This window comes from Cygnus olor, chromosome 20 (assembly GCF_009769625.2).
Source record: "Cygnus olor isolate bCygOlo1 chromosome 20, bCygOlo1.pri.v2, whole genome shotgun sequence".
NCBI classification, from domain to species: Eukaryota; Metazoa; Chordata; class Aves; order Anseriformes; family Anatidae; genus Cygnus; species Cygnus olor.
Window position 1 is genome coordinate 10,494,895 of NC_049188.1, and position 25,259 is coordinate 10,520,153.

General features: G+C 59.6%; 1 protein-coding gene across 3 annotated transcripts; it reads left to right on the plus strand.

Moving 5' to 3' along the window:
* Positions 1-3,919: 3,919 nt before the first annotated feature.
* CUEDC1 (CUE domain containing 1) lies at positions 3,920-24,835 on the plus strand. Of its 3 annotated transcripts, none has more exons than XM_040532531.1 (12): positions 3,920-4,014; positions 9,355-9,420; positions 17,706-18,193; positions 18,762-18,889; positions 19,798-19,924; positions 21,184-21,367; positions 21,870-21,953; positions 22,686-22,775; positions 23,480-23,573; positions 23,805-23,863; positions 24,509-24,579; positions 24,787-24,835. In XM_040532531.1, exons 3-11 carry the CDS (start codon positions 17,903-17,905, stop codon positions 24,574-24,576), a joined length of 1,125 nt encoding a protein of 374 aa, XP_040388465.1. In that variant the 5' UTR covers positions 3,920-4,014; positions 9,355-9,420; positions 17,706-17,902; the 3' UTR covers positions 24,577-24,579; positions 24,787-24,835. The 3 variants fall into 3 exon arrangements, with proteins under 3 accessions (XP_040388465.1, XP_040388467.1, XP_040388466.1); XM_040532533.1 differs by lacking the exon at positions 3,920-4,014 and adding an exon at positions 4,574-6,107; XM_040532532.1 differs by lacking the exon at positions 3,920-4,014 and adding an exon at positions 7,921-8,779.
* Positions 24,836-25,259: the final 424 nt, after the last annotated feature.

Here is a 25,259-nt window from a genome sequence, read left to right on the forward strand (position 1 = left end):
GTTATCTATGAATTACTTACAATAAACAGGTGTGAGACTTAATTGTATGTTGTCAATTACTATAGTATTGACAGGGGATCCTCCGCACAGCTAGCGTGCCCCGCTGGCGCTATTTTTATCCCAGCAGTGGCAGTAGAGCAAACACATTAAACACTGGCACGGAAATTTTTCAGTGTGACAGAGACTTCCCAAACCACTAAGCATGGTGCTTTTAGCCTGGGATAGGAAAAGGGCTGTTTCCTTTCTATTTTCTGTTGGTTCTGCTCGACCGTACCTGGTTTATGTCCACAAAGCCACATTAGCTAATTGTCAACCTGTTTCATCTGTACTTGGGTAAACATTTGCATTGTGCTGTGCATAAACGGTTCCGAGGTGTGCTCCTTAGCTGTCTCAGTGCAGACGTTAATTTCACTTGTAATGCCATCGTCTGAAATACATTAAGCCGTACTCTGACAACCGAAAGCTACCTGGTCAAGTGGTTTGTACAGCAGGCGGGCCACCTTCCGATCAGTGCTTCGCCTGCAGCACGAGGAGGCAGCGAGGCCAGCTGCTGTCGGAGGCGCCGTGCGGTTACACAACAGCACCGGGTGATTTATATGGCAACTCGTGTCACTGCAGCGCCGGGAAATGAAGGCTGTAAGAAAATGGTAGGCCTGAAGAACAGATGCTTCTGCTACACCGAGTGAGTTTCTCTGCAGCTGATACGCTCAGCCTAGTTTATTTCTCGGAAACTTTGAGGCTGGATCTGGTCCAACCTCCAGGGAAGCGTATTGCCGCCGCTGATGTGAGCGGGCTTTATATCGAGCCCATTCAGGTCTCCGATTGCAAGTAGTTCAATAGGGTTTTTATTTTTTTCTTCTTAAGTTTCCATAAGCACTCAGTACGAGGGTAACAGCTTAGCATTGACTGAAGGTTCCGGAGTTGAGTTTTGCCTTGGAAGGATTTGTGCTGTGGAAAGGCAGAGCAGTCAGATCAGTGACACCAAAACTCAGCCTCTGCGCAAGAACCTGCGGGGGGACTGCTTTTGTGCTGGCTGCACGCTCCCGGGGAGGTGGGCCAGCAGGAAGTAAGTATTACAGCTCAGCTACCAACGCTGCCATGAAACTGTGTAAACGACTCGCCTCAGGCCTGTTTGTTCTTTATTTGCAATGCCCACAACTTTCAGAGGGTGTTTGGGGTGAGCAGAAATCTGGGATTTGGCTATTACGTTCTTGCCCTTGGAGAGTTATACCTAAGTGTTGTAAATTGGCAACTTCCTTCTGTTTAGTCCAAGGTAGATCACAGATGAGAGAGAAAAATGTGTGTGTTATTCTTAGCATGTGAGTTAAATTCTATTTGCCATTGTTGACAAAAGATCTTTCCCATCATACAATGACTTTCTCTTTAGAGTGCCAGAAGAAGGAGTATTTAATGTTTGCATTTTTCCAACAGAGGTTTAAAGAAAAACACCAATAAATAAACAAATAAATAAAAAGAATAAGCTGTTTAGTTGTACCAATCCCACGTTACGTAAAGGGGCAGGGGTTGCCTGGGGATTACTTAGGGGCATTTAGTGGTGGTGATAAACCTCCAAATTTCTGCTCGCTCTTTGCTTACTTTTATTTTAGAAATGGTCACTGAATCATATTTTGAAAACTGCTTGGGGGTAATTTTCAGAGCTGTCAGGGTTAGATCCCACCAAAGAAAGAAAGAGGGAAAATGCGGATTTAAAGAACAAACAGCTTTTTCGAAGCATCCAATACTCAGATTTTTTTTTTTTTAATTTTATTACCTGGGATCCCCATGTGGGAGCTGAGTTCTCGAAAAGCAGACCACAGTTTTTTGCTGGAGAGTCCTGACAACACCTGCCGTGGTTTATCGGTGACTTTAGTTTATCCAGCTCACAAACAGATTTAACAGTATTTTCAAAAGGCACCTCCTAAAAACACTTCAGATTTGTAAATGCCTTTGAGAAGTCTCTTTCTTAGTGCTTAATTGGACCTTTTAACCAGTGCTCCTTAGGACAAATAGTAAGTATAAAAATAAATCTGTCATTATCGTGAGGCAGAATAAAACTAAGTCCCTTTCTACCTATTACTTAATTCATCGTGTTTATACTTATTGCTTATCCTTGCATCACTCACTCTCAGCTTCCAGAGCAGCAACCGAAGGGAGACAGAGGAACTACGTGCTAATTTTTATGTCAAAAATAGCTTTCACCTTTAAATGCACAAGGCTCAATGACTGCTTTCTAATTAGAAAAAGAATGCTTGAGCTTCTACTGCGAATCCATTTTATGGCTGTGTTAAAATCTGACTGTCAACTCCTGGTTAAAATTTAGTACTGAGGTCCTGACCTAGAAACAAACCTTTTTTTGGTATTGGATTGGAAAAAGTATTTCAGCGCTAAGAAAAACTAAGCCAGGCAGTCCAACTAGCTCCCCCGTCGCCGGCTAGTGAGAGAGTTAACGGCGAATTGTTTCAGCTTACGTCGTATCGCCCTGAAGTCCAGGTAAGACTGCTGGGAAAGCTGGGCTTATGTTTTTCAAAATAATAAATAGATTTTTTTGGTTCTTGGGTTTCTGGGCTAATCTGAACCATTTTAAAAAGGCCTGGGTTTTTCTTTAAGGACGCGTAAATGCTTTTTGAAAGTCAGACATCTTTAGAACATTTCAGGGTGGGCATCTGAAACTACTGCTTGTATCAGAGAGTGTAGACCTTTGCTGTCCTTACCTTAAAAAAGAAAATCAATCAATCTAGTAAAAAATACAAGGGGTCTTCAGAATGTGTTTTTCAGAACAGGCAGAAATACTCCATTTACCTTTTCACATGGTTGTTGCTGCCAGCTGTCAAACAAAAACTTGTGTTTTGTGTTTCCCGTGCAAGGTTTTGTTTGCTTGTTTGTTTTTCCCCCAAGGGATTTATCAACTTAGTTGGAACTGGCTGAATTAAATTCACTATTTTAATTCTTAATAGTTGTGCATTTCTTTCCCCATTTCTTCTGACTTGCTGTCATTAGCAGCTACGGCCCGTATCAAAGGCCAGTAAAGAAATGTGATTGCCCGATTCCTCTGAAGCGAGGCTGGACTAGAAAAAGTTATTTCAGTCAGCGAAGCTCGCCGCGAGGCACAGAAGATACACCGAGCTGTATTTAGCTTCGCGAAGGCAAATGTTGTGGCATATGTACTTGTGCTCGCTGAAAGCCAAAGATTTGCCTCTGTTTTCGCTCTCACTGCAGCCTGTGTTCCTTGTCGAAGCCTCGCAGATTTGTACCCAGGCTACGAATTGCGAAGCTGCCAGACACGGATGAAACGACTGAGACCGAACGGGGGGAAATCTCCACACGAAGGCTGCCCTGGGAGACCCTTGGGACCATCCCAAGAGGGTGCCCGGGGCCCGGCACCCCCAGACGTGCTTCATGCCGGCCTCGCTGCCCCCGGCGGGGTCCGGGGGGTGCCGGGGGGTGCCGGGGGTGCCGTGTTCCTCCCGCCGGCACGTCCAGGAGGGGTCGTTTGCCCCGTGTAAATTCACTCCTGCGATTTACAAGAGGAGATCGCTTCCCGTCCCGGGCTGCGAGCTGTCAGACGCTGCGGCGGCGGATACCGGGCACGGCTGCCTTCAGCCCGGGGCCGTAGCGAGGCTTAGTTACGGCCGAACCCCCGCCAGAAGCCGGGGCCTGGCCCCCCCGGGCCCCCCGGGCCGGTTCCCCCGGGGCCGGGCGGTGCTGCCTCCCTGGGCTGGGGGGGGGGGGGGTCCCCAAAACCGGGGAGGGGGGGGGAGCAGAACCGGGGGGAGATCCAGAACCGGGGGCAGGCCCAAGGGACCAAACCCCCCCCGCACGCCCGGTTCCGCTCCGGCCGGGCCCCGCGCCCCCGGCTCCGGCCCCGGCCCCGGCCCCGGCCCCGCCGCGCCGCCCCCAGCCGCCGGGCCCGGCGGCCGCCCCCGCCCCCGCCCGCCCGCCACGTACGTCTCCCGTCCCGGCTCCTTTCCATGGTTCCCGGCGCGCTCCGTGCCTGCCGCCGCCCCCGCAGCGCCGGTAAGGGGGGCGGGCCGGGCCGGGCCGGGCCGGGCCGGGGCTCGGCTCTTTGTGCGCCGCGGCCGGGCCGGGCCGAGCCGGGCGGCGCCTCCCGGCCTGCGCGGGCCGCGGCCCCGAGCTTCGCGGGGCCCGGCGGGGAGCGGGAGGGGGCCGCCGGGCCGCTTCGGGCTCCGCGGGGCCCGGGCAGCGCCGCACGGGGGCCGCGGCGGCCGAGCTGCGGGGAGGGGAAGCGGGGGCGGCCCCCGTCCAGCCCGGGCAGGAGCCGGCGGGGGGGGGGGGGGGGACGACGACGACTCCGGCAGCGCGGCCCCGGGCCCGGTTCTCCCCCTGCCCGCGGGGAGCGGGATCCCGGCAGCGCCCGGCACGGCCCCGCCGCCTGCCCGGTGAGGGGCAGCCGGAGAAGAGGCCCCTGCCCGCCCCCCGGGCGGCACCTCCGGGGGCTGAAGGGTCCCCGTGGCCCGGTGGTGTCCGGAGCCCCGGTGGTGGGGACGGCGGGGCAGGGCCCCCGGAGCTGGTGCTGGGCTGCCGGGCATCGCTGCCCCCCGTGCTGCCCCCCGTGCTGCCCCATAACACGGGGCGTGCGCGGGGCTCGGCTGCCTGGAGCTTTGCTGCGGGTCTGGTGTTCCTGTTGTGGGATGCCGTCCTGTTCCGCAGCTCCCCACTGCTCGAGAAGTGCTCTTAAATCCCTGTCCTGTTCCTCAGCTCCCCACAAATCGAGCAGAGCACTTACACCCCCTGACATCTCTCCTGGGGATAGATCACACAGCCTAGCTTAGGGAACGCGGCAGGCCCCTTCCGTGCCAAGGCGTTTGTGGTTAGCTCCCGGCTCCGGAGGTGTTTGCGGACCCCAGGAGCCGAGCTGCGTCGCCCTGCTGGGTTTGGAGAGCGCGTGGGGCTGGCAGCGAAGCTATCGTGGGCAAACGGCGGCAGGGAAGGGTCTGGGAGCTGCCTCGCCCGTGGGAATCACCATTTCAAAGCAGCGCTCTCGAGTGTTGTCTGCCTCGCCAGGCAGTTTGGATAGACTCCTTTTTATTATTTTTAAAAAGCAGCGGAGTCGCACCTCCTCCTCACACGTCCTCCTGCTGCTGCCACCAAAAATAAACGTGGGGGACGGAGCGGTGACAAAATCCATGGGGAAATCCTGCTGTCCTGGGCCGACCCCTCAGCCTGTAAGTCTGGGGGCACCCAAACTTGGTGGCCAGGGGCACACGGCAGCCAACGAAGGCTTTTATTCTCCTTGCCGCCTCCTCCTCCTCATTCGTCTTTAACGATGCAGACTGAAGCACCATCTACCTCGATGCCAAGCTGTTTGTGATTTTCATGAAGATCTTCCCGTGGACGCCCCGGGCTGAAGCTGCGGCAATGGGGCAGTGGGAAGCTGCAGGAGCTGTGCCCCTCTGGGCAACGGGGATTCGGCCCCTGCCGGTGGCAGGGCGACAGAAAAGGTTTCAGTGGTCATCAAGGTGAAGGAGACGCAGCCTGTGGTCGGCTCACGGTGCTGTCGCTGCTGGTACGTGCCCATTGTGGTGACCTCTGCTGCTGCGATGTCCAGCCGCCCCGGGAGAGCCCGTCTGCCGCGGCAAGGATATGCCTGGTGCTGGCGGAGCCTCACGTGCTGTCCCCTGGGCCCAGCACCTCCGACTGCAAAAACCATTTGCTTCAGAGGCAGGTGGAAGGCATCCATCCCTTCTCCCGGCAGATAAGTTCCGAGAAGAGCTTTGTTTTTTTCTTGGCATTTTGTTAGCAAAGAGCTTTCAGATTCGAAACGCAAACCAACAAAACGGCACCTAACCCAGGCACCAACACCCGGCCTTTTCCCCCAGCTGGATCCGCGGCATCGCTGGGCAGGATTTCCCTTCGCGGTGGCTCAAGGAGCTGCACGTATGGGCGCTGTGTACGTGGGTGCCGCGGGCCACAGCCGCCGTGGGGCTGGCAGGAACGTGCGGGGCGCGCGTGGCATTTCCCAGCACGATAGCGAGCCCTCGGTGCTTATCTGCCTGGGCAAATGTGCGCTGCGGGGGCAAAGATAGCGGGATGCTGAGTGCTCCGGGCAGTCACATTCGGACGGGAAAGGTCAGGAGTAGAGCTGAGAGGTAACTCACACTTGGTTGCTGTCGCCGTGAGGATAAAATCTGAGGGCAGGAGCCGCGGGATGGGTGCCGCTGCCGTAACCCTCGGGCTGCGCGCGCTGGCTGGCATCGTGGGGTGCCCGTGGTCAGAGTGGGGAGGCTCCTGGGCAGCGTGAGCTGATAGTAGTAATTTTGCACTGTAAAATTAGAGTGCATAAAATAATAACATGAACTCGCTTTCAGTTGGGAGAGGTGGTGACGGGTGGCACACCTCTGTCACCACAGGCAAGGTGCTGAAGGAGGTTGGCTGCAGCCGAGCCTCTGCTCGGTGGCGCTGGGCTTGCAGCAAGTGGTTTCGGGACCAGGTTTTGCCGGGCTGTGCTCCTGGTTTTGGCGGCTCTCTTGGTTGCGTGGAGCTGGTGCAGGGGCTGGGAGATGTGCTGGCAGGGCAGCCCCTGAATGCAACAGGGAATTTGGGAAGAAAAAAAAAAAACAAAACAACGACCCAGCTAGCTGGCAAACCAGCTGAAAATAATGGGAAATGAGAACGCTGGGCAATAGCTGGGCCTGGCTCTTGCACCACTGCCTCCAGGCGTGGCTCTTCAGCTGCGTGCTGCAATTCGGCCCCTCCATCGGGTTCAGCACCTCAGGGGGACAGGCTTGGTGCCGCAGGATTGCCGCCCTTAGCGGTCAGCCCTCGCCAGCTCCCTGTAGTGCAGGGATCTGCCCAGGAGCATCCTAAATCCCCAGTTAATTGCGAGCTCCGTGCCATGGGCGGCAGCGTTACGGTTCAGGTGGCTTTTGGTGGCTGTTTGTCCTGGCTTGCCCGCTACTTGGAGCTCCAAGCCCAGCCTCTCCCCTTCCGCCAGCTCGGATATCTGCGGGTTTGATTTAAAACAGGTCCGTCTGCTGCAGGGACGCAGCGTTTATTTCTTGTCGGTGCCCATGGTACGGAGTAAAACCTCCCAGGAACAGAATGATCGATTGGTGATTGCCGTCGGGAACTGGAAAGAAAAAGGCATCCTCAAACTCTGCTTCGAACCGGTCCTTGCCCCTGGATTTTCTGCTGAAGCCTCTGCTGACGTGCCCGCGACGTGGAGCAGGGCCTGCAGATGAAAGGGGCCGTATCGCCTTACGGAGCACCTCACGTCCCTGCCAAAACGTGGCCATGAGCGGGGCTGGGGACGTCAGCCGCAGTGCGATGCTGCAGGTCTGCTCCTGCCCCGTCCCTCCAGGGGCTGCCGGGCTGATCTGTGCCGTGTGGACCTGTGGGACTGTAAAACTGGGGTGCTGCTGCCCTGGGAGCAAATCCCCCGTCGCTGTTAAACCTCCACCTGCGGCTCCTCTCGGGCACTTTGCCGGCTGCGTGTGCGGCGCGGCCGGGAGAGGCCTGCTGGCACGAAGGCGGCTGCCACCGGGCTGGGTTCCACGTGGAGCCAGGACAGAAGGTCAACCGGCAATTTATTTATTCGTCCATTCATTTAGTGTGGTGTAACTCTAGAAACTTGGGATCTGGTCGGTTGAGACACTTTGTTTAAATTTCAACTACTTTTTTTAAAAACCTCTTTTGAAAAATCCGTGCTGGTTAGCTGTCCCTGACGCATGTATTAACCACTGAGACGCACTGACTTTTCGACTGGAAAATGTTAAAACAAGACTTTTGGTTAACTTCCCATTTTTTGGAACGGGCTAGGGAGTGCCAGGAGGCCCTGCAGAGCCTTTGCCTGGGATAAACTGGAGTTGCTTGGCTTTGAAAACCATCGGATTTTAAAAAAGTAAAGTAAAAATCCGGAACAGCCCCGTGGGCGGCACATCCCTGCTCAGACCACCCGTGTCCCGTGGGCATCGGACGTGGGGCTCCGTGGCGTGGCCCTGGCGGTGCCGGGGGGACGCTGGGGTGCCCCCGGCCGGGGCCGTCCCGCCCTGCGGCTGCCTTTGATGCCGGTGAGTGGCAGGTCCTTTGTGGCCCCTTTGTGCCTCCCTCGGTTCTCCCGGCCCGCACAAAACCTGCCATGGAAACCGAGCCCGGCCGATGTCCCGGGAAACCCGGAGGCGCAATTAGGAAATGCAAATACGAATGCAAATTCCTTCGCCGCCTTCAAGGCCGTGGAAAACCGTCCCCGGGCCGCCGGTGTCCCTGTGCCACCGGTGTCCCTGTGCCACCGGTGTCCCAAGCCATGGGCAGCGGGACGGGGACGGGGCAGGCAGCCCCAGGGGCAGTGCCGGTGGCCGCGGGGCACCTCGGGCTCTCCTCCCGTTTCCCCGGGGCCTCGGCGGCATCCTGTGGAAAGGACGGGGCGTTTCGGCCCGTGCCGAGCAGTGACTCATAGGTGACAATGCGATATTGATATTTTTTTCCATCCCCTCTCGGTTGCCCAGCGACAAACAAACAAACAAGTGTCTTAAAATCCAAGCCAGCGCCGCGGCCGGAAGGCAGAGCCCCTCGCGGCTCCCCGGTGCCGTGCCGCCACCTCCCCGCCGTGGTGGTGCAGGGGCCGTGCCGCGAGCAGGGTGCTGGGGGTGCTGCTACCCCGGCCAGGAGCTCCTCCGTGGCCCTGCCGGGCTCGGGGCAGTGCCCCCAGAGGGTTTGGTGGACTCGGGACCGACGCCAGGAGCTGGCTCTTGGTGGTGTCGGCGGAAACCCAGCGTGCGTTAGGCTGCGCACAGCACCGCTGGCCTGTCCAGCTCCAGACCCGGTGAATTTTGTTGGAGTTTGAAGGTGTCTTGCGCACGCTGAGCGACTTCCCTTGCCCTGAAAGGGTTCATCCGGGGCCGCACCGTGCTCTGCAGTCTCCTGATTGCCTTCCCACGCAAGGCACCAGCGTGCCTGGCGTCCTCCCCCCGTCTGCGGCAGGTCCTTCCCTGTCCACGGCTGAAGTGGCGCATGGGACATGCTCTGCCCAGGTGTCCCCGTTAGCAGTGCCCTCCCGTTGGGACACGGCCACCTGCATGCCTTGTGCTTTCTCCTAGCCCCAGTCCGCTGTAATTGCTGGAAAACGAGCTCTGGCTCCCGGGGGTGGTGTTTCTCCCTTCTGCCTGGCAGCTCGTCGATCCCTGCCCTCGCTCGCGTCCCCGGGGCCTGGCTGAGGCCTCGGCGGAGCAAGGCCGAGCTGTAACGGGGAGAGCAGGTGGCTTGCCTCCAGAAAATGGGGCATGGCACAACTGCCAGATAACTTACCGGGATGTCCAAGCTGATTTTAGTGTTTGACTCAGTTACGGAGTCAATTATAACTGTGTTTTTTTCTTTCTTTCTCTACCACCCCGTTCCCAGGTGGCCGTGGAGCACTGGCACGAGGGCAGCCTTTGGAGATCGGGAGACCGGCGGGAGCGCTGCGAGGTACCGTGTGCTGGGGGGACGCTGACCCTGCCTCTGCTGCCAGGGGGGCTCTGCCCTGCTCCCCCTTGTGCCTTTTGGGGGCCGGGCTGGATGGGGCAGCCCCCGGAGCTGCAGGGGCTGCGCGGGGTGGTGGTGACGGGAGGTGGAGATGGGGCAGCTGCGTGCCAGGGCCATAGCACAGCACAAGGCCGGGGACGTCCCGTGGGGACAGTTCCTGGCTCCTGGCACTCAGGAAGGGCTCAGAGTTGTGTTGGAGAGGGGATGTGGTGCTCTGAGGGGGGCACGAGGGCTCGTGGCCCCTCTGCGCTGTGGACAGGCAGACGGACAGCACAGCTGCAGCACAACGCTAATCCTCCTGCTGATGGAGCCTGGTGGCTTGTCCCAACCCACTGCTCCTGAAATCCTTGTTGCTTTTAACCTCCCTGGCTGGTAACTGCAGCTGTCGGGCCGGCCCAAAGCAACTGGGACAGCACAGCGACGGAGCTGGGTGTGAATTAATTACTCAAACTTAAAAATAATGCAGGAGAAGTGAGGCTGGGGCTTTGAGGAAGAACGTGCCCTAGTTCAGCGGCCGCGCTGCCAGAGCACAGCCCCTGCGTGGGGGCTGCGAGTGGGGTCCCCTCGCCCTGGGAGCGGGGCCGTGCAGACGTGGGAGCTGGCACTCCAGGTTAGCATCCCACATAATTTCAGGATCTAATCCCGATGTGCTGTGGTGGAGCAGAGGGAACAGAGCGAGCACGAGACGCTTTCAAGGGCTTTCAATCTCCCCCCCGTGTGCCAGAGGATGGAGCCGCGATCCCCGCGGCGCGCTGAAACCTTCCTGGCGCTTCTGTGGGAGAGGCCTGATGGATCGGCGTTAATTAAATACCCGTCCCTGGCGAGGTGTAGTGTTTCAAGCAGGTTCTCCTCTGCTGAGCAATGTCACCCGGCGCGAGGGAGGACAAAAGAGCAGCGCGATCACAATGCGGTGCCGTGTCCCAGGACAACGAGGGGACGGCAGTGCCCGAATTGTCAGCTCGGTGCTTTCGCAGGGTGGCTTCCATCAGCCATATGGCTTATTGACTCATAAAAAGGCAACTCCTCCATTTGCAACTTAATTACTCCCTTTCTCCCTGCCGGTGCCGGCTCGCAGCGGTGCTGAGCTGGCAGTGCCGAGGGCTGGGCGACCTCGCGGGGTGCGCAGCTCCCGCAGGCGGCGTCGGACGGGAGCCTTTTGGGTGGCTTCGTGCCGGGCATCGCCGCCGTGCCTCGCAGCAAGGAGTGGGACAGGCTGCTCTGTGGCTAAATCTGCTCCCTGATCCAGGCAGATTCCCCAACGAAACCCTCGCGAGCTTTCTTTGGACGCGGAGCCAGGGTTCGGGAGCCGTGTCCGGTGATGCGGCAGGGACACAGACACCCATAACGGGTGCAGCACTGGCCGCTCTTTGGAGCAGCTCGCTTTCTGGGTGCCGGGGTTTGGGGCTGCCCGCAGGTCCGGGCACCTGGGGGCTCCTCGGCGGCGTTCCTCGAGCTGCAGAGGGGGCCACGGGGGCACAGGACCCTCACACGGGTCCCCAGCTGTGCCCTGGAGCGAGCCCGTGCTGGCCCTGCGGGTTTCACCGCCTGCGTGGCGTGGAAACCCCAAGTCTTTCCTCTTCCTCGGCTGTGGTTTCAGCGGCCTGAATGTAGTGGTTGCAAGCAGCCTGCGTAATGACCACTTTTAAATCTTTTTACCAGATCCTAATGGGCAGGGGCCTGTCCTGGTAAATAATTTACCGTGCCCGTGAGTGAGAGTTTTACTCTCCTCGTTTTGTTTCCATAGAAACTTGTGCGGTCCTTCTGCTCCACGTAGCCCTCGGCGAATCAATACTGCTTTTTTTTTTTTTTTTTTTTCCTTTGCACATTGAGCGATGGCCCTTAAATCCTGGAGGCCAGAGAACAGCAACGGGTGCTGGTGGCCCCGTGGCACCTTGGTGCTGGGGTGCCAGTGCCCGGTCAGAGCCCGCACAACCTCCGTGGCTTGGCCCTGAGCGTGAGGCCCTCGGCCCGCACCGACCCTGCCTCTAACCCTTGGTTTTCTTCCTTCTGTGCCCCTGCACGAAGCTGCTTCAGGAATCGCTGCCCAACTTCTGGAAGCTTACCCCAGTGCCCAGGCTGGGGCAGGGGAAGCCCGGTCTCCTCCCAGTCCCTCCCAGTCCATCCCCAGTGTGCTCCTGCTGCACCAGGAACAGGTGGGACGCATCCTGCGCTGGCAAGGGAAGGGGCTGGCTCTGTTCAGGCTCCTTCTCCTTTTTCCCCTCTGTCCTTAAATTTCTTTGACCCCTGGCCGAAAATGGCAAATCAGCATTTGTGAACAAGCCATGCTAATTAGCCAGCGAGGCACGATGTGTGCCCGGCCCTGCCCCCAGCACGGATTAGCTGTCGCCCGCCCTACAGTTAGGTGCTGGCTGACAAAACCTAATCCCCAAACAGCCCAGAGGTGGCTCCTCCGCCGGCCCTGACCTCCTGGTGCTGGCCCCAGCAGAGCCGATCACCTTTGTCTCTGCGAGAGTTTTCCTTTTCCTCTCGGCAGCTTCCCGGTGCTTTTGTGTGCGCGGCCGGCGAGGGTTGGCGCTGAGCCGGGAGCACAAAGGGAGGAGAGGGGATAAGCGGCTCAGGACGGGGCTGTGCGACATATGGCGCGAGGGCTTTGCGGGACGGGACGGCGGTGCCTGCGGCTCGGCGCTGGCAGGGCCTCCGTGGGTTTCCTCCCGCGAGGCTTGCACCGACGGCACGTCCGTGAGCAGCACCGGAGCCCTTCGGGGACGTCGTTATGCTGCACGTGGATGGGGAAACTGAGGCACAGAGAGGGCGTTTGACTCAGAAAAGGGTCCCTGGGCTGGAGCTCAGCACCAGCACCAGCAGGTGGGGCCCACAGGGACTGTGTCTCCAGCCCCAAATTTGCTTGGTTGCTTTTCCTACAGCGTCTGCCCTGCGGTGGGTGCCTTGCTCTGTTGGCAGGTGCACAGAGTCCCTGAGATGCTTTGGCCAGGGCCGTGGGACAGTGCTGGATCTGGAGCAGCTTCGCAGAGGGGCCAGGATTTTGGGAGAGCCCCCGACACCCTGCTTCGCCCCGTCCCTCGCTCACGGCACCTCTCCCTCCTTCCTACCCACGTCAGGTGGGTGATGTCCCCCGGGTGCCATCGCTGTGCCAGCAGCCTCCCGGAACAGCGTGCTGCGGTCACCCAGCCGCTGTGCTTGCAGGGCTTGTGCTGGGTTCGTGGGACAGGAGGGCACGGGGAGGGACACAACCTGAGCCGGGGCACGGCTCTCAGCCGGTGCGGGAGCAGCTGGGGTCGCTGACGCCTTCTGTAGCAAAGCAAACAGGAGGGTGACGCCCTGATCCCGATTACGGCCGCGCTGGCGGCTGCTTGTCCCCCTGTCCCCGTCCCTGCCAGCAGCTCGCCGGCCTGCGTGCCCTCCGCACACGCGGCGCCCGCCTGCTGCAGCCGTTTGCCACCAGCCCCAGCAGCACGCTGAGTTTTCAGCTGGGACAAACGTGTTTTGGTGTCAGCGGCGAGAGCCCGAGGAGGAAAGGTCGAGGTTGCTCAGCCACCTTGTGGAGCAACCTTAAATCTGCCCCTCTGCTTTCGTCAGCCTCTTGCATCTAATTTACTGCACGTCGACACGGGATAGATCTGAGCAGAGACGCATTTAAATCATACAAAGGATGCTGGGTTACTTTAATCGCTCACACTTGCTTGACCCATTTTTTTTTTAATCCCTTCCTGGAAACCTTGTTTCGTGTTTGAATTCCCTCAACTATTTTAGGAATGCCGTCCTACCAAGCTCAAATTACCTTCAATGAAGCCATTGGAAGGCAGCCTCGCAAGGCGGGCAACTTTTCGATTAAGATCTAGTGCTATCTCATTAATATAGGCTTAGTTTGGAAGGGGGGGGGGGGAAGGACTGTAATTGTGGCCTAGCAAATGCGAGTGAGACCCGGGGATTAGTCACAGGGAAACACCAGGCGCTCCAGGAGGGCTCTGTCCTGCACAGCCCAGGGCTCTCCGTCCCTTGCTCACCACGGCCACGCACCCTGCTGCCACCCAGGGTCCCGGGGGAGGGCTGGGGTCCCTCAGGAGCCCTCACCCTGCTTCTCCCCCCAAGGCCGAGAGCAGCCGCTGCGTTTCGGCCTCACGAGGCTGCTTTGCAGGCCCGCCGGGTGCTGCGGGGCTGACATCTGGTGCGCGCACAAAGGCCCCTCGTAAATCTGTCTGGGAGGGTGGCACGGCGCGGTTCCTGGCGCTGGGATCCCGCAGGAGAAGAGGATTTCCCTGAAGCGGGTGCCGGGGGCGCACGGTGCTGCTGGCCTCTGCCGGCCGCAGCCGCAAGCGCCGAGCAGCCGCGGCCCAGGGGTGACAGGCACCCATGGGTGCAGGTTCCCGTGGGGGCTCGGTTACCCTGGCCCCCTCTTTGTGCTGCTCTGGCCCAGCTCTCAGAGCCGATGGGATTTGGGTTTGCAGAGGTACGTGCTGCACGGGTTTTCACACAGAGCTTTTTTTTTTTTTCCCTTCTTTTTTTTTTTTCTTTCCCTGATTGCTTTATGCTTTTCTGAAAAGGGCTTAAACCCAGCCGTTTTAAAACGTGGTGGAACAGGTATTAAAGGGATCCTCGTGTGCCTGCTTGTTCCTGTGTGAAAGGACCTGATCGCAGGCAGCTTCCCAGGGCTGCGGAGCTGGAGGTGTGCGTGCGTGCGCTGCCGGGGCCGACAGAAAGGTGACGGAGGAGGCTTGGGGAAGACTTAACGCAGCCACATCCTGCACGTCCTCGGTGTGTGCTCTGAATTTCAATCCGCTGCTAGACACTACTGTAATTTTTGTTCCCGATCGTTTACTTTTCATCCTGGCTTTAATCCTATTACAGTCACCGCTGGCCAGACACCTACAGCCGCCAAGCGGTCGCGTTCCTGCGCTTCTTGCTCCTTTTCAGCGAGGTCCCTTTGAAGGGGCCTGGCTGACGGCAGAGCTCCAAAAACCTGCCCTGGATGAAGCAGTTCTTGATTTAACGCGTCCAATGTGAGTCTTGCTCTGAGAGCTTTCCCTCCAGAGCTTGGAGCAGGGGAAAAAGGGCTGGTCTTGTCCAGCCGCGTTTAAGCAACCCCATCTGTTGTCTGAGCTGCAGCAGACACTCGGGAAGAGAATATTCTCCTTCGCGCTGGTGCCAAGGCTTTGCCCTGAGTTGCGAGGGCTGTGAGCAATCGGTCCCGCTGCTTTTACAGCTGTTGGCTCCTTCGCCAGGGCTGCTTTCCTCGCAGAGCTGAGTAACTGTTGTTCCCAGCATGAAATCGCTGGGCTCACCAGCCCCAAGGATTATCCAGCTGTTCCTCTGCTGGTCCTGGGAGCACCCTCAGCACAGTCTCCTCCGCGTCCCGTCCTGTTGGCACTGTGGTTGAAGCCTCTGGGGTGAGCTGCGGGCTGCAGCAGGGCAGACTGATGCTCTGTGTCCGTGCTGCGGGGTGTCGCGTGCCCTGGGCTCTGCGACAGGAGCTTTGTGAGGGCTGTGCAGCCCGTGGGTGGCTCGGAGATGTGCTCGTCGGTTCCCCAGCCAGTGCCTCGAAGGGTTTCTCTGTGGCTGCTGAGGTCTTGCTCTTGGCTTTGTCTCCGCCGAGTGCGGATTCGGGTTGTGTGAGCTGGGGGGGGGGGGCTTGGGGCTTCCTGCGCCCGGCCGTGCCCCAAGTGCGGCACTGCCCTCGCCTGGGGCTGTGCTTGGCCGCCAGCTTCCTTCCTTCCTTTTCGGGCAATCTGCAGGATTTTGCTTTTCCTGGCGCCCTCCCAGCCCCTCGCTGACATCACTGAGCCACCGGCCAGCAGTGCCCAGACCGTTCCCTGAGGCACCGGCACGGGGATCCCGCTCGCCTTTCTCCGGATTTGAACTCCCGCTGCTGTGGGGGTTTGCATTTCTCTGGGATGTCATCAGGACGTTAAAAATGGGTTTTAAGACCTGCGTTTGCAGCCTTGCCCCGCTGCGTGCTGGGGGCACTGCCTGTGCCTTACCTCTGCCAAATTTGCTGGTGTGAGCACCAGTGGCGGCCCGGCAGCGTTCCTGCAAGCCGCGCGGCCGTGACTCAGGTTTCACGGGCTTGGGAGCGTCTTCGCGATACAATCCCTCGTTGTTGTTTAAAGCCAGATGTGCAGCAGAGCCTTTTTGGCATACAAATGTCCCCGTCCCTGTTTTTTTTTTTCATCTTAGGACCAGAAGCTTTCAATTATTCAGCAGGCTGCTGCTCCCAGTCACGCTATCTGGCATGGGCTGCAATTTAAATGAGTCGTCCCAGACCCTGGTGCCTCGTTGACTAACACCTTCCACGGAAAAGAGGCGTCTACAGCTGGGAGAGCCCAGTCTTTCCCCGGCAGGGCAGAGGGATTTCCACACTCGGCTGCGTGTTGGTGGCCGGGGCCTTCGGCTCCCTCTAAACGGGGCTGCCCAGCCCTCGTGGTTATGGGGAAGACCTTAAATACCCGCTCAGAAGTCAAACGGCGGGAGACAAATACCCCCGACCACAGGCACTTATTGTTGCTCTATAGATCTTAGGGTTTTAGAAGAGATCGGGGGATTTTTTAGGCACACTTCCTGATTTTGGAGCCTGATTTTATTATGTGATGTTTATGAGATATTAGATCAGCAAAGCCATACTAGTGAGTTCTCTGCAGGTCTCATCATCCTCAGGTTTTTGTGTTTGGATCCTGTGTGTGTTTGCAGCATGTCCTTTACGACCTGTTCTCCCCTAGACGTGTGGGCTCTGAACCTGTCCTCGGTGAGTGGCTGAAGCAGTGTGCGTCCCCCGGGAACGCGTTAGAGCTCAGTTTAGCACGCGACTAAACCAGAAATGCAATATTGCAATTAAAGTACAATCCCAGAGGTGCGAACAATGCTGGCTTTTCGCTGTGAATGAATCATGGCAGCAGAGGAGGAACCAAGAAGCAATGTTTTGTTAACTGACTCCAGCAGATTTGTTTGTCACCGGTGAACAGAGCCGGGCAGGGCGGTTGCGGCGTCGTGCCCCGCTCACGCTGCGCTGCTCCACGCCTCGCTCCTCGCATGCCGCAGCAATCCCTGCCGGGCGAGAGGGCTGGGATGGAGCTGGCTCATGGCCGAGTGATCCCTTCAAATGCATTTTCTTAGTGAGTGCAGAGCAGGCGGTGACTTCGCATGCTCAGAAATGCCTCCTCGTGAGCCTTTCTGCTCCCTCTCCACCAGTCCTGGCTTTTGTGCGTAGGGTGGCCTTGGTAAGGGCACGGGAGAGCCCGGGTGACCTTCAGAGGTGGCTGCTCTGCTTAATGGTGTTGAACCTGATTATAGCTTTTCACTGAGAAATGTGCTTGGCGTGTTCTTCTCAATTAAATACAGTTTTAGGGACAGTTGTCGTGAACTCTCCGCCTGCCACTTGGGAAAAAGCTTTTGAAAATGATATTATGGATCAAAAGTGTTCCTGGGGTAATTCTTTCTAAACAGCGGAGTTAATCCAGAACTGAATTTGGCCCTGCATTTCCAAATGAGAAGCAGTAGCTGTATAATCTGTTTATGGTTTTAAAGTGAACGTTAATCTTGGATTTGGTGGCTTTTCCCAGGGGTCGATTTGTTGTGCTGCAGTGCTTTAGCCCCCTGCACTGAAATGACTCCGTTTTTTTATTTTAAAGAGAGATTTCACCGTGTTTATAAATAAACGTAAGTCCTGGAAATGTGAAATCTGCGGAGCCCTCTGCAGTGGAAGCGATGCCATGTTCCTTACCTCGCAGCTCTTGCAATTTGTGTGTGCAGCGCCTGGCACAGTGAACCTGAGCTCCTGGCTGCCCTCCCCGGCGCGGCGATGTGCCGATCGCGCCGGGACACAGCTGAATAGGTTGAATTTGGTTGAATTTCCCCCACTGAGGCAGGAGATCTCGCTGCGCCTCTGGGCACCTTGTTCACACCTTGGTGGTGAGCACGGCCCCTGCCTGCAGCCTCCTGGCCACGCATCGGGGCATGGATGATGCTCGCGCTGTTGGCTGAGCAAGTGAGGCAGAGCCACAAAAGGAAGAAGTTAAAAATCGTGCTCCTCCCTCCAAAGGGAAAGAAAAACCCCTGGAAGGGGGGATTTCTGAGATGGGCTTTAGATGAAGGTGTTACCAAAAATATGCCTCGTGCGCAAGTCCAGCTGCTGCTCCTGGCGAGGACGGAGCTCAAAGCTGCCCCCCTCCCTGCCACCCCGGGGTCTTGTGGCTCTTTTCAAACAAAGCGACCTCAAAAAGGTGACTTCTGTGACTTCTCTCCCCTCTGCCCCGCAGGTGGGAGGATGCTGCAGCGCGCCGGGGGCTGACACGCGGTGCTGCGGCCGCGGGGAGCGGTGCCCCCGCCGCCCACCCATGCTCCCCGCCGGCAGCCGGGGCAGCGCCCCGTGACGGGTGGCGGCAGGCGCCCGCCTTACCGGGACCGGGACCGGGATCGGGATCGGGACCATCGCCCCCGTGCCGGCCGCCCCGTCATGACGAGCCTCTTCCGACGCAGCAGCAGCAACGGCGGGTCGCGCGGCGGCTCCTCGGCGCAGGAGCTCAACAACAGCCGCCCCGCCAGGCAGGTCCGCCGGCTGGAGTTCAACCAGGCCATGGAGGACTTCAAGACCATGTTCCCCAACATGGACTACGACATTATCGAGTGCGTTCTGAGGGCCAACAACGGCGCCGTGGACGCCACCATCGACCAGCTCCTGCAGATGAACTTGGACAGCAGCGGCTGCGACGACAGCTCGGACTCGGAGGACAGCATCCCCCCCGAGGTACCCCCGCGGCCGGCTCAGCGCGAGCAGGCGCTGCGGTCCCGCTCTGCCGTGTTTGTGCCACCTGCAAAATTGGTATCAGCCCAGCGGGTGGGGGTGTGAGGGTAAGGGAAAGGCAGCGGAGCTGGTGTTATTGCAGGCCTGCAGCTGCGCTTCGCCAGCTCAAGGAAGCCAGACCCATGGCAGCACCCTTGGGACCTGCTGGCCCTGGGGGTGCAGGATGCCTGGGCACTGTCCAGCCACCGCAGGCAGCAGACGTTTGAACCCCAGTTTGGTTGATTTGTAGCACAGAGCCTGCTTGGTTTGCCTCGGGCAGTGCTTGAGGCTTGAGCCAAACTGCTTTCCTCCCTCCTTTCCTCCCCCAAACCAACAGAAAGCCTATTGCTGCCGTCAGAGGATCCCCCCAGTTGCCAAAATGCTGCGCCTCGTCCCTCGAGAGCAGCACCCCCAGTGCCAGGGGACAGAGCCAGGATGTTTGTCCCCATCCTGCAGCAACAGTCAGCTGGTCCCGGTCCCCGGGGGGAGCAGTGCCCCGGCTCGCCCTCACCCCGTCCTTCTCCCCCTCCAGATCCTGGAGCGGACCCTGGAGCCGGACAGCTCGGACGAGGAGCCCCCCCCCGTGTACTCCCCCCCTGCCTACGAGAGCCAGGCGCTGGGCAGCCGCTGCCCCCGCGCGCCCCCCACGCCGCCGCCCAGGTGAGCGCCAGCCCCTCGCCGCGGCACAGGGCCCCGCCGGGGGGGCTGCTGTGCACGAGCCCCCGTACGGGGGGGGGCTCTGGCGTCCCTTCGTTAGGACTGGGCGAGACGAAGCCAAGGGGGATGAATGAAGCTCGCAGCTGGCGAAAAAACGGCCGCGAGGCCCCAAGACGTGAACAGCTGAGGGGCCCGGAGAGCCGCTCCTGGAGCGAGTGGAATGGCAAAAATCAGCTCCTGGGGGCGGGGAGCGCTTGACGCCTCTCGAAAACACCAGGTGCTGCACGGCCGGGGCCCGGCACCTCTTATCTCTTGGCACGGGGAGCCCTCGTGGCTGTGCTGCGGTGGGGAAGGGCGGCAGGGCCACGGCCGTGGGAGGGCAGCGCCTCGGGGCGCCGTCACGCTGCTGCTGCTGCTGCTGCTGCTGCTGCTGCTGCTCCTCCATCGGGCCACTGAGCCACGACCGTGGGCTTGGAGGAAAGCAGCTGCCACTGCCCTTGTGGCCTCTCTGTGCCAGGTCCCCCGCTGCAGACAGTTCTGCTGGTTGTGCAGGCTGGTTTTGATGTCCGGGGGGAGAAATTTGTAAGCAAAGCCCTGCAGTGGTAAAGCTCCCACGTCGCTGTTCGCCAGGAGTGTGAGCAAAACAGGGAGAAGGAAAATCTAGCCTGCAAAACAGTGGAGCGAGGCTTGAAAAGCGACTCCCAGAGATTTCAGGGTTGCTAAGAGAGCTTTTCGCTCTCCTGAGCTCATGCTAAGACGAGGTCCTGGGGAGGCAGGATGAGATTTCCCAGCGCCCAGGACAAAACCCGTGGAGCTGGGTCGGGGGGCTGTAGGCACAGGGCCCTGCGCCCCCCTATTCCAGCACCGTGGGGTCCCCCTGGCCCAAGGGTGCTCTCTGTGCTTGCTCGCAGGACGGACGTGCCGGGGCCCGGCAGCGCCCAGGCGCCCGGCCGCTACAGGAACTGGAACCCGCCGCTCCTGGGCAACCTCCCCGAGGATTTCCTGCGCATCCTGCCCCAGCAGGCGCCCCGCGCCCAGGTGAGGGCCCCGCCGCGCCCCGGCGCTGAGCCACCCCGAGCTCCGACAGCCGGTGCTGGGTCGTTCGGGGTGGCGCTGAAGCGAGCGAGGCGTGCAGGAGGAAACTTCCAGCCAGGCTCTGAGGCTTCTTGCCATTAGTTAGCTCAGCAGTCGGTGCCAGAAATACCACGTGCAAGAAGCACTTAATGTTTTAAATTATTTGACCTGCTGCCCCAGTGAGAAACGCTCTTGGGCAGAGCAGTGCATTCGGTGCATTCAGGGGCTGTTGTTGCGTGCATTAGATACCAAATCTTGTGCACACCGGAGGATTTCCCCCTGGGAAGTCGGTCCCCGTATGCTTCATGGCGGTTTTGGGGCCACGCAGCTTGTCCTCGCAGCACCTTTCTGCAAGGGCCAGCGCCCTCCCAGCGTGGCAGGGACCAGGGCAGAGCTGCAGATGCCCTTCCCTCCCCGTGCATCGTCTCTTCCCTCCCTTTTTGGCTCCAAAGGCAGCCTGCCACGTTTCCATAAATAATTGCCCTGGAAGTTGAGCTTCTCAGGCTATATTACCTTTCTGGGAATAGGAACATGCCAATTCATTTGGGCTCAAGGGGAGGAGAGGAGCAGCTGCCCTTTTCTTTCCCTGGTAATTGTGTGCTTTTGCTTTTTATGGCACTCTGAGAGCAGCTACAAATCAGATAAATATTGTAGGCAAGGGTGAGATTGCTACTGTGCAGCGTGGCTCTGCTCCTCCACGTGTGCAAGCGTGCCAGGAGCCAGGGGATGCGAGCACAGGGGCGTTTGTCAGTGGGAAATTGCAGTCTCTGCCTTTTTGTTGGGGAAATTAAAGCAGCGATGCTGGCTGCAAGACCTTCCTCCCTCACCTCGACACCAGGTGCCGTCTTAGTTCAACTCCGTGTGTTTAAATTAAAAATATTTGCAAATATGCTCTGAGAACGAGCTCTTCCAGGGGCACAGCGGATCCTTGCTGTGCCGTGCTGGTTCCCAGACCACGGGGTGTGTGCTCCCATGCAGGAATGTCATCCCCTGGCTCCTCCACCCCGTGGGCAGACCCGGGGGTGCCCAGTGCCCCCTTTGCCCTGGCCGGGGGGTGCCCCTCCAGGCGGGGCCGTTGGAGTGGGAGGCCGGGACCCCGCTGCCAACAGACCGTAGGAGCAAAATGCCGGTGTCAGCATAAGGCGGGGGGCTCTGGGGAGCTTTGTGGGGGGCCAGGTCCCACGGCCGCAGACCAACCCCTGCCCTGTCTGCCTCCCGCCCAGGGCTCTCCAGGCTGCCGGCAGCCCGTGCCGAGAGGGCTCGGCCCGCGGGGCCAGGGCTCCCTGGAGCAGGAGAGGAGGTGGAAGCAGTACCTGGAGGACGAGCGGATCGCGCTCTTCCTGCAGAACGAGGAGTTCATGAAGGAGCTACAGAGGAACCGGGATTTCCTGCTTGCCCTGGAGAGAGGTGAGGAGCACCGCTGGAAACCTCCCTCTGCGTTTTGGCCCTGTGCCTCCCTCCAGGACAGAGGTCCTGCTGTGGTGGCCCGGCCGGTGACGAGGCAGAGACGTGCAGGATGTGGTCAGGGCCGTGGTGGCAGCCCGACCTGCCAACACCGAGCAGCAGGCTTTGTTCCTGTGCTCCTCTTGGCGCTGAGCCGCCTGCCACGAGGCTCTGCTCCTCCTGCCCACCTCTGCGAGGCCTCCAGCAAAGCCCAGCAAATCTGTGGCAAGGAGCCCTGGCAATGCCCTCCAAGCCCCACGCGGGGAGGCAGCCAGCATGGCTTTACCGGGGCTGTTCCTCCCCTGTCGCCACGCACCTTCCCACTTCCCCTCGTGTCCCCGTGCTGCTGTGAGGGGCCACTCACTCGGCTGTGAGCACAGCGGGCGTGCAGGGGAAAGGAGCACAGAGCTGTGCGTGCTGCCCCAGGGGTCTGACCGAGCGGGCCTCGGGGCTTTCTGTTTTTCAGACCGGTTGAAATACGAGTCAAAAAAGTCCAAGTCGAGCAGTGTTGCTGTCAGCAACGATGTTGGTTTCTCCTCCGTAATATCAGGTAATTTCAAGAGGCGCAAGATACCACCTCTCGTCAGCTGGGTGCCTTGAGCTCTGCCCGACGGGCCGTGCCGTGCCGTGCCATGCCAGGCCGTGCCATGCCAGGCCGTGCCGTGCCGTGCCACGCTGATGCCCTCTGATGTGGCTGCAGGGGAAGGAACCCAGCCGGTCCCTCCCTGCTGCACAAAGCCCCCAGAGAGTGCGGGAGAGGGGAGGGAGGGCGATGGGGATGGGTGCTGGCGCCCTCCTCGGCCTCGCCCTGCCTTCCCCAGGCAGCACTGCTCCCGTGTCCTGCCTCTGTCCCTGCGGTGGGAGCCGGGATGCAGTTCCCAGGGGTGACAAAGCCTGCCCTTGCCTTGATCGGAGCGGAGGATTGTGCCTGGGAGGCATAATGACTGTTCTGAGTAATCCTGATTAACCTCGGCAGCAGGGCAGCTGCCCGGGGACAGAATTAGCACTGGTGTCCGTGCGTGTCCCCGTGCGGGGCTGGGGGCAGGCGAAACGCAGCCGAGTCAAGGTCCCTGCACCCCGGGTCTCTGCACCCCAGCTCTCAGGGGTTTTGTCAGCGGGGGGTCCTCGTCTGGCGTGCTGATGCCCTCGTCCTGCTCGCTTTTGCTCAGCTCCGCTCGTGGCAGGGCTGCGCTCCACGAGCGCTGGAACTGGGTCACGGAAATGATTTGTCTCGAGCCTCCCCCGGCCACGTGCCGCCCGTGACCAGATGTTTGCCTTCCAGGTGACGCAGCCCCCCCCGTAACCAGCGAGGCCGGCAGCGCCGTGTCCGACGATGCCTTATTCAGAGACAAATTGAAACACATGGGGAAGTGTGAGTTGGGTTCCGGCACTGGCGGCGGGCAGCCCCTGAGGGGCTGCAGGGGGTGGCAGGGGGCAGAGCCGGCTCGCGCGGCACGTCCGTGGGTGCCGCCGCACGTGTCTGCCGGCACGTGTGCCCCTGGGCTCCTTGCCACCCCTTGTGGCAGGCTGGCACACGTGTCCCCACCACCCCTCGACTCACACGGCTGGCACGTGGGCGTGCAAGGCACAGGCCACCGCACGCTGCAGGTGCACGTCGCGCTACGACAGAGCTCAGCCCCGGCAGCGGCGCTTTGGGGTGAGGTTTCTGACTGCGTTTTGCAGTTCTGGGCTTGGGCGTCCCACACCCGGCGGCGACAGGGAGCTGCCGTGCCCTGCGCCACGCGGGAGGCCGGGTCCTTCAGTCCCAGCTCTGCGCTGGAATCCTGGAGGAGGAAGCAGAGGGGTTGCTGTAACTCTCCCTTTCCAAATCCATTCCTCTTAGCCACTCAGTCTGCTTCTCCCATCGCAGCACAGCCCAAGTTCTTTGGGCAGCCTGACTCAGACCACAGCTAGCTGAGACCCACTGGGGAGGGCCGGGTTAGTCACGGGGGGGGAATGCCACAAAAATCCCAGTGACAGGGTGACAGTGTCAGCACCGTGGCCATCTCCTCCCCACCACCCACAGCGGCTTTGGGGAGGGTTTGGGGTGAGACTCACCTGGCTGCTTCCTTCCAGCAACGCGCAAGAAGCTGTTTGAACTTGCCAGAGCCTTCTCCGAGAAGACGAAGATGAGGAAGTCGAAAAGAAAACACCTGTTGAAGCACCAGGTGTATCCTAAAAGGGGCTCGCTGCCATCTGTCCCCAGCAGCTGGGAACCGCTGAGGGGCTGCAGGGTGCGGGCTGGGCAAGCCGCGGTCCCAGGGGACTCTGCGAGGCTGTGGTTTGGCGAGGAGCCTCCCCAGCTGCCTCCCGCGGCTGGGCTGGGGGCTGTGAAGGGTCACTGGTGGTGCTGCGGCCACGTCCTGGCCCCCTGACACGTTTTCCTTAGCAGAGGGTGCAGGTTGGGGACAGCAGCTTCCACGGCAAATCTTCTCGACGATGTCGAAGGACACTCGTGCGGTAAGAAACGCCGTGCCGTGCCGTGCCATGCTGCGCCATGCCGTGCCATACGTGCTGGGCTCAGCCCGGCAGGCCAGGGACCTGCTGTGCCGGCCCTATCCTGCCCCACACCACCACTGGGCTGGATCAGGATCCTGTAGGGTCCGTGCCGGGGGCACGGCCACCCGTGCAACGGGCTCAGCCCCAGCACCACGCGGCTCTCTGGTGAGCACATGCTTGCCGGGGTGCCTGGGGACAGGCTTCTCCTCTTCTGGGGAGCCTCGGGGATTGCAGCCGGGCTGCGCATAGCCCGGGGCCAGGGCACCAGCCCAGCAAAGCTGTCGGCAGCTGGGTTCGCACCGAGGTGACTCCTGGCACTGTTGTGCCAACCCCGACCACCTCGGAGCTGGCTCAGGTGTGACTGCGCGGCAGAAATGCCTCCCTGGGCCGAGACCTCCTTCCACCTTTCCCAGGCGTGTTCTGGCAGAATCTGTGTCCCAATCCCGGGGTGTTTTCTGGCTGAGCGAGGAAATCCCTGCCCCGGGGCGGGACCCGAGCTGCCTCCTCACTGCAGCACCTCCCTGGCGTTGGGCCTGGTGTTGGGGCTGGTGTCCCGCGTGGGGCGGCCGCAGCCTCCGACAGCCCCCGTCTGCCTGTGCCTTTCAGATGAAGACTTCCAAGCACGGAGGCAGCAGCTCCAGGAGGAGGAGGAGACGCCAAAGGAAGGGCAGTAAATGGTGAGAGGCACTGGGGGATGAGCACTTTTTGGTGAGCATGCAAGCAGCCCCAGGTGCTTTGGTTTGGGTCTGGAGCCCCTCTGGGTGTGGACGAGCCCCACCAGCGCTGCAGGAGCCCCGGGCGCTGCGGTGGGCTGGTGCTGGCCGTGGTGTGGCTGAGGCTGAGCACACGCTGTTCTCTTTCCCTCCCCATCTCCTCCCCTGCAGGTCCCAGCACTGGGCTTTATTGCTGGCACAGAACATGCAAAAGGCTTAAGAAGAAGATGGCTGAAAAGGAAAAAAAAAAAACCAAACACCCAACAACAAACAACCCAGTTTTTTGGCTGTTCCCCCTCTGCTTTTGTACTCCTCTGAAGTACAAGTATTGAAGTGAGGCACAAAGTTTTCTTACCAGGGGTTTGAAAACAACTTCTCCTATCTAGCAAATCAGCCAAAAAAAAAAAAAGGAAAATAAAAGGAAAAAAAGTCGGCAGCTGACCTGAGCTGCAGTGGAGCTGGTGGATCTCAGACCCGAGGAGCAGCCGTCTGTCCTGCTTGATCCAAGTGGCGTCGCGAGAAGAGTGAAAATCAGTTGTGCTAACGAGGATGCGTTCAAACGTGGGGATCTGCTCGGCTGGAGTGTTCCTGAACATATCTCTGTAGCGATCAGATGTAACTCTGCTCTGCACACACGGGAAAAG